General features: G+C 46.0%; 2 protein-coding genes across 2 annotated transcripts; both read right to left on the minus strand.

The window, feature by feature from the left end:
* Positions 1–1,542: 1,542 nt before the first annotated feature.
* K441DRAFT_665708 (uncharacterized protein) lies at positions 1,543–1,902 on the minus strand (the record flags this gene model as incomplete). The annotated part of the gene is made up of 3 exons (XM_067649539.1): positions 1,781–1,902; positions 1,712–1,739; positions 1,543–1,682 (listed from the first exon to the last, which is right to left on the minus strand). Exons 1-3 carry the CDS (start codon positions 1,805–1,807, stop codon positions 1,543–1,545), a joined length of 195 nt encoding a protein of 64 aa, XP_067500255.1. The 5' UTR covers positions 1,808–1,902.
* Positions 1,903–5,816: 3,914 nt separating this feature from the next.
* On the minus strand, positions 5,817–7,646 carry K441DRAFT_578425 (MFS general substrate transporter; the record flags this gene model as incomplete). The annotated part of the gene is made up of 4 exons (XM_067644290.1): positions 5,817–6,090; positions 6,157–6,507; positions 6,558–7,375; positions 7,443–7,646. The coding sequence occupies 4 exons, from the start codon at positions 7,644–7,646 to the stop codon at positions 5,817–5,819; spliced, it is 1,647 nt and encodes a 548-aa protein (XP_067500256.1).
* Positions 7,647–8,518: the final 872 nt, after the last annotated feature.

Raw genomic sequence — 8,518 nt, forward strand, 5'->3', positions numbered from 1 at the left:
CTTAGATATAATTACGGCCTTTCTTAATAGAAAGCTTAACCGTAAGAATATCTATATTTAGCTCCTAAAAGAATATCGCTAGTATCTAAAGGACGGCGTTGCCCTTATAGGTCTACTACTTAAGGCTCTCTACAGTTTTAAGTAGGCGCCACGTCTTTAGTATAAGGAGCTTAAAAGCTTCCTTATTATCCTTAAATATATACCAATTCTAGCCAACCTATACGTCTTTATTAGCTAGCAAAGCGGCCAAATTATTATTTTCTACGTTAATAATCTTATCTTAATTAGACGGGACATATAGACAATTAAATTGCTTAAAGAAGCACTTAGGAATAAGTATAAAGTAAGAGACTTAGGCCTAATTGCGTACTACCTAGGTATTTAAATTATAAGGAACCGCTAGGCGCAATTAATTCGGTTAGTATAGAACGCCTATATTAGGAAGATCCTATATATATTCTATATAGAGGATTTCGCACTAATCTCTATACTAATTTACCCCTGTCACGGCACTGACCTGACGCGTTGTTATGGCTACGCGTATGCATGAGCACGGACCTGACCCCTAAGCGACGTGTATATATACCACCTCACCTCCTACATCGTACCTTGACAGTCCGCACGTACTGTGACAGTATGTCGTGTCATCTTATAGCGGCCCCCGGTAGGGCTTTGTTTCCACCGTTCCAAAGCCAAAGCTACGACCATACCCACGGGCAGCGGGATCTCTTAACATCATACGTTCCACGTCAATGCGACCCAGTAAAAAATCTCTATCAATAATCCATTTCGAGTACACCCGAGGCCGACCTCTGCCATCTTTGAGTTTTCTAAGCTGGCAGCAGGGAGGACACACCCTGCGGGCTATAAGTTTCTCTTCTCAGTCTCTAAGTTTCCTAATAGGCCAGCGCAAGCAGGGAGAGACAACACCTGCGGGCTTAATATCCGATCGTCTCTACTTTGTCTTCTTAGTCACACGCGTAATCGTACCTGTAGATCTAGCTACATAGGCTCAATAACTCCGCTTACCAGGCGTCCACAGTTCCAGCAAGCACGACCTACCCGCAGGGACACACCCTCCACGTCAGGCGACTAGTTAACCCCTTTTGATTTGCTCTTAATTATCTTGAGTATAAGAGCTATCAGGAGACACCTTACGGCGTCTTCCTTATCTCGAATCTCGCGGCAGATAAGACACCCTCCGGCTATGTTCCTATTCTAGTCTCGAACTTATAGCATAGAGACTATAGTACACCGTCTCAGCCACCTGTATGATTCCAAGTATTATTTTCCTCTAGTTTAGCTAGACAAGATATCAGACGAATCCTACGTTATCTATTAAACCTGCGATTCTCCTGTAACTATCCCTTCCGAGCCTGTCGAATCTATACCTTCGATCTCCGCACTCCGAGCCTTTTGAGTCTACGCCTTAACCTCGATCTCCGCACCCCGAGCCTTTCGAGAGTCAATATCCGCAATACGCCCCGCGGTTACAATTTTTTTTTCGTCTCCTCTGTTTTACCCCTTCGCCTTTGGCTTTATTTAGTGCTCGAGACGAGCCACTAGCGGAGAGCGATGTAGTAAGGGATATAGGTAGGAGGGTCCGAGGACTGTAAGGACGAGGACCTTTAAGGACTGGAAGGACGAGAACCTTGAGGACTGGAAGGATGAGGATATATGGTCTATTTTTTTTTACCTCTGTGTTTTTTACTGCCGTCACTTGGCTCACAGGAGCTCGCCTTTGTTGGGGAGGGATGTACTGTCACGGCACTGACCTGACGGCGTTGTTATAGCTACGCGTATGCATGAGCACGGACCTGACCCCTAAGCGACGTGTATATATACCACCTCACCTCCTACATAGATCCTCACACGACATCGTTTGTCAATCATATACAGTCACCTCGTACATCGTACCTTGACAGTCCGCACGTACTGTGACAACCCCTTTGTAATAAACTTTAAGCTATATAAACCTAAGGATTAAACTCCGTAGGAGCTGGTAAAACGGTATTAATTGCTAATAGGCTCTCTACTATATCTATATAATTGGACTTAGCCCAATATAGCCTAGGCTATAGGGAAGCTCTATTAGTTCCTATATAACCCTACCAAACTATATATAGACGCCGCGATATAGATACTTGCCTACTATATAGGGACAATTAACTTAGGTATAGAGTTTGTCTTACCCTAAGGGCAGCAGCTACCTCTAAAAGCCTTCGCTAAGGCGTTAGCTACGGACTATACTACGCCTAATTATAATAGGGAGTATAGCGAAAGCGCACTAGGTAATATACCTAACCTATAACTACATAGCTATAGTAATACAGCGTTTATAGATACGGTTAATAGGAAGTTAACTTCTAGCTATATCTATAAGCTAGTAAGTGGCCCAGTTTTACACAAGTTAAGTAAGAAGTTAATTCTTATAACCTTTACTATAAAGGCTAAGTATATAGCGATAACGCATGCGGCCAAGAAAGCCTTATAGCTCCGTTAATTATTTACTAATTTAGGCTATACTAAAAAGGATTTACTACCGATATATTTATATAGCGATAATTAACTAGCTATAAGCCTTGTAAAAAGCGACAACTACTACGCGCGTACTAAGCACTTTAAGCTATATTAGCACTATATTTATAATAAGGTTTAAAGCGGTATAATTTACCTATAGCATATTTCTACGAGCAGTATAGTAGCAGACGGTCTTACGAAGCTACTATTAATAACTTAGTTTAGGAACTTTGTTAAGTAGCTAGGCCTTATTTAATACGATATAGACACTAAATTTAAGTAGGAAATTATATACAGGTTGGCAAAACCTTAGAGGGTACGCTATTTAACAATTCTAACTAATGCTAATTACTTTTAAATAGGGGATGGGAACGATGTAGAGAGCTTATAATAGGTGATCAATTACAGCTTAGGGAGAGGTTAAATAGGACCTATAGGACACTTAGAGGATTAGAAGGTATTTCTGTTATATATAAATAAGTTCAACACTAATTTAGGAAGGATCTGCTTCTGTTTTGGTAGAGCACTAGGGGGTATAACGATAGTACTAAAGGAGTCCTCTAACGTGTTCCACCACCTAACCGGCTACACTACTAAACCGGCCACCCCAAAAGCCCACCAAAAATTGAAAAAACTGCACTTTAATATCTTAATAATGGCTTAATAATAAATTCTAAAATTTAATAATTAGCCTTTTATGCCTATATTAAGACTCTTAATAAAATTCTAGCGTAATAAGCATGGCCGTTATTAAGATATTGGGTTTTAGCCCCTAATTTTAAGCCAAATTACAATATCTCTAGAGCTACTTAATAGATTACTTTTTAAATATAATAAAAGGTTTAAAATAGGTATAAAAGGCTAATTATAAAATTTTGGAATTTATTATTAAGCCGTTGTTAAGATATTAAGGCGCAGTTTTTCCAATTTTTGGTGGGCTTTTGGGGTGGCCGGTTTGGTGGTGTGGCCGGTTAGGTGGTGGAACACGTTACATGCGTTTCCTGCTTACATAAGCAGAGTCCCTTCTTTTTCGGTCTTCGCAGCAACCACTTCGGTATCCGTAGTAGTCACCCCGGACCCCGTAGATATAGGCCTATATCAAGGCCTATATTCCTCGTAGTTAGATTCGATAGATTCATTCATTCATTCAATATCATTCAGTTCATCAACTATGTCCACCGTGATAGAGTCGTTGCGGTAGGTTTCAGGGCGGGCGGCTTGAACGTGAGCCATTGCATGTTGGGTAAGGCGTCGCCTAGGGATCAATACTCCTGCAATCGGAGGTTCGAGCTGCGAATGATGTGCATGAGCAGCGCTTGGGAGGTCCCTGCTCGGCCAAGATGCGGATGGCGGGCACAGCCGCGACGAAGTGGGGCGGCACCGAAGCCAAGGTTCGCTGCTCTACTGCCTGAACCAAGGCTTTAGATTTGGAAACCATGTCTCGTTCCCTATCATTTATGAAAAAGCGCAAAGACCATCCATTAGGATTATCCGCAAACACTGCCACAGCCAATGATATGAATGATAACTCTGGCTCGATCGCTGTCGCATCTCGGCCGGCCTACAACTCCTTTAACCGTCAATGGTCTCTCCTGCAGAGAATCTATACGCAAACTAGTACATCCTGGCGCAGACATTCTGGGCATGGGAACCTCTCGGCGAAAAGGCCGCGCTCAGTGTGCATTTGTGTGAAGTGCCTCATAAAGCCCGCCCTGTTTTCGGAGATGTCCGCACTGATGAGACAATGACCACCCTTCTGCGACTGTGGGCCAGGTTGCAATTCTGAACCTAGTATCGTGTTTACTTAGGATGCTGCGCTGCAGGGCAAGTCCGGCATATGGGCCTTACCGTGGGCAACCTCGCAATGATGACTTCAGCCGGGCCGTTGATAATACACTCGTCGCTTCCTAGTAGGCGGCACTTGTATCCCTATCAATTTAGGTGTGGGGCCCGTGCTCCCGATAACCCGGGGTTTCGCCAGAGTCTCCACCCCGCCAAGCCACGCCGTAATATTTTACGCGTTATGGCATTATCCGAAGAAACGGAGATTAAGTACAATATGACATGGTCAACTGACAAGTCTTGATTCTTGGGCTGAGACACACCGTCTGCAGAAGCTCAGCTTTTCAAAGCCAACTAATACAACCGGGGTAGCTTCTTCGTCAAGACTCCAATTCAGCGGATAAAGCCACTTATTAGTCTTCGGACTTTGATTACTAGACACATTTTGACTTGACTCCATCGTGACGATGCGCCTTTATGTCATTACATTTGGGCTATTAGCCCTTCTAGTCCATGTTTATAGACTGGCGTATCCTCGGTCGTACCCAACGATGTCACTCAACCAGTATAGAAGGACTCATTGGCTACCATGCCTGTGGTCTAGGGGGCCGAGAGTGATGTGAATCAGATTAGAAGTCATAGTTGTTGAGGTAGTGGGGCCGTCTGGGCCCGGGAGTCAAATAATACAATCACGGACCACATCGACGTCTCGTTCCCTCACCGTCTCGTACAGCATCACGTCAAAACGGGTCAGGATGCGGGCTACGCTCAGGCAGCGCTCGGCATATACAAGATTGGGACATGTTAGACAACGGACAGTAGACACTCCCGTGGTACTTAATTCATGCCCAAGTAGATGCGGGAGCCTCTGCCGAAGCCCAGAAAGTATTGCGGCTTCCAATCGGGGTCGTCGAGCAATCACTGGGGAATGAAAGTGAACGGTTCGGGGAAGTTTTCGGGTTAGTATAATGCAGAGAAGCGGAGCGTACCAATGCGAACTACTAGAGTTGACTGAAAATTCCAGATTGAGGCGATCAGGTGTCGATGATCTAAACCAAAGTCGGTCTGCTTGCGTTTGAACACAGCAGAGCCCGGATGTGTCCTGAAAGGGAAACAGCCGACCTCCTCTTCGTCGCCCCAAGGATTCAGATTGGCTTGCAGCACAAAGCTGCCAGGCCCCAGTAACCTCCATGGATATGCAGGGCAGTGTCCTCCCATGTTTTCCAATGCACCAGAATTGACGCGTAAAGCTAATAATACAGTACTTCAGGCAATTTAATGTATAAGGGCCAAGTCACTAACATGCCAAAGGCTCTATCGCTCGCAGAAGTTTCTAGTACGAGAAATCTCGCGAGATCAAGACCAGAATTTAGGTCACTTTCGTTCGTGGGAGGTAAGGTGCCTTCTGTATGCGTACTTCCGCAAGATCCTTGCAATTGAGAATAAATACACAACCCTTTTCACGTCTTACAAGTTTGCTAGAATTTTCCTCTGGCCACTGCTGCCAATCCAGACTAATTGACCTTTTCCATCTTGCGGTGCTCCACCGCTAGGGCGCCAATGATGGAGACGCAGCTCAGGACTACGGGAAGCTGCCATGACTTCGTTAGGGCGTCGTTGACAACGCGCAGCACCATCCTCTTGACATCTTCAGACAAACCCTGTGTAATGGTTGTGATACCACCGTTCGAGACTGTACTCGCGTCGAAGCCAGCTATTCCGAGACGTTGCAAGCTGTAGGCTAGATTGTTCGTAAAGAGCGCTTGCGCCACGGAAACGAAGATTGAACTGTAATGTATGAATTACATCAGTACTCCATCTGCTACTTAGAACTGCGGTGTTCCGAAGACTCACCCACCGATTGTCTGGGTAAACATAACCAAACTGGAGCCAATGGGAATGTCTTGAAGGGGGAGGGCCTTCTGTGCAACCATAATGGGAGTTACGCCGGAGAGGCTCGCCCCTATGGCAAATATGATTTGATAGCCGATCCATTTGCCGTCACTCGTGTCTGTATTGAACGTGGTGAAGAGGCCGGATCCTATAGTGCAGAAGACGGATCCAGCAAGCATAAAAGCGTCAGCATAGCCCAGCTTAGAGATAAGTGCTCCGCCTGCAGAAAGAGTGATAGTACTCGTAATAACCCATGGAAGGGTGTATACTCCTGACTGGATTGGTGTTGCCCCTTTGACTCCTTGGAACCATCTACAAGCCTACAGTCAGTATGGATCGAAGATGGCGGAAAAGGGTCTTACACCGGAAGGTAGTAAGTGAGGACGAAGATAGCTCCAGTTGTACACAAGGCGAAAAGGGACGCAGATACGATGGTTCGCTGGGTGAAGATGCGAGCCGGGAGCATTGCTTTGGCGCCCTGCCGGATTTCGATAGCAACAAAGATTAGACCTAGGACGCCACAGAGAACCAGCAACGCGATGATGCGAGCGTCCCCCCACGGATAGTGGATTCCTCCCCACTGCAGCGCCAAGAGGAGGCAGACGACCGACGGCGCCAGGGCCGCGAGGCCGACAAGATCGAGCGTCTGCAAGAAGTCCGCCCACGAGGTGAAGGCCTCGGTTTCGCGCTTCGGCGGGCGGACAGAGAGGAGGAAGGCGGCTTCGATGAAAACACCGAGGGGTAGATTGATATAGAAGTTCCAACGCCACGAGACCCGTTGGGTAAGTGCTCCACCTACCAAGGGACCGCAGGTCGCAGCCAGTGCACGGGCGACCGACATAAAGCTGAGAAGAATGGGGCGTTTCGGGGTTGGGGCGAGGAAGGGAACGAGAGAAAAGGCGCCGACCAGAAGGCCGGAGCATCCGAATCCGGCAATAGCGCGGCCAGCAATGAGGGCTGGAGAGTTAGGCGCGGAGCCGCAGACAGCGGAGCCGACTAGAAAGAGAAGCATGGAGGCGCTGTAGATCCACCGAATCGGGTAACGCGCACTCAACTTGCCAAATGGGAGTTGGGACATGCAGATGGCCATGAGGTAGATACTGGCGTACCATCCGACGTCCTTGAGTGAATGGAACTCATCCGAGATGAAGGGGGTGGCAGTGGCAATAATGGTGCTATCCTGGGGAGAGGTTGGGAGTGTTAATATCAGGAGTCTAGCATTAGCAGGAGGCGCGAGCTTGACGCACCAGCGTAATGAGAAATATCCCAAGACAGAGAGTCGTGACAGCAAGCCAGAATCTAATGCCCGAAGGGTACTTCGGGGCTGCGGCATCCTGCTCAGGATTTGGAGGGCATGCTTCTTGACTTGCCCCTATTAGTGAGGGTGCATGTGTTACTTCGTCTTTGTGAGTGTTTACGCCTTCATGTGTAGCGTCTGGAAGCGGACGCATTTGGATGCTCTCGTTGCTTGCCATTGTGAACAAGCGTAGCCTAGTAAAAGAAGACAAACGAACGTACGGACGCGGAGACGCGTCGGCTACTCCTGCGATGTGCAAGTATGAAGTTTGAAAATGAGAAATTAGATAGAGGTTTCAATGTTGCCTGCAGCCTGTTGGTGGCGCTGGATCTTTTTAGCCGGTACAGCGCCAAGACTTAAGCACCTTTAATTAGCACTAAAAGGGAAGGTTCTTAAGCCTTATCTATAGCTCGAACAGATAGGGTAAAGCAAGAAGGATTTAGAGCGCCTAATTAAGGCTTGTAAGGAGGCGTGGATAGCTCTCGATTAAGGTCTTATCCCTTAACACGATGGGGTCCTCAGAGTAGATGGTCCGTGCGCAAACACTAGAATCAAAACAACGCGTATATCCATCTATCGCAGTCACGTGAAGGGATATTAAATTTTTACCGTATAATTGGGAGGCGCAGGGCTATAAGGTCACTCTAGGGCTAGTTCTTAGCAGTTTTGCTAGTACTTAGCACTTAAATCTACTAAGGATTTATCTTAAAGCAATTAGATATCTCTAACTATAGTAGTCGCGCTAAGGCGGGTTTTTAGCAGTTTTACTAGATTCTAGTACCTACTAAAGAATTACCTTAAAGCGCTATCTATATCTAATATATACTAAATATAAGAGATAGTAAATAGGAAAAGTAAATTAGTTATATAGTAACTATATTTAATATTCGCAAATATTATTATCGGGATACTTTAACACAGTGCAATAGACGTAGTATACATGCAGTGCAGTGTGTAGTTAGATTCTTTTCGTTCTATTCTATAAAAAGGGGAAGTGTATATAGAGCCAATTGCTAAGGCGCTAGT

Source organism: Cenococcum geophilum, assembly GCF_001692895.1.
Source record: "Cenococcum geophilum 1.58 unplaced genomic scaffold K441scaffold_45, whole genome shotgun sequence".
In the NCBI taxonomy this organism is placed as follows: Eukaryota; Fungi; Ascomycota; class Dothideomycetes; order Gloniales; family Gloniaceae; genus Cenococcum; species Cenococcum geophilum.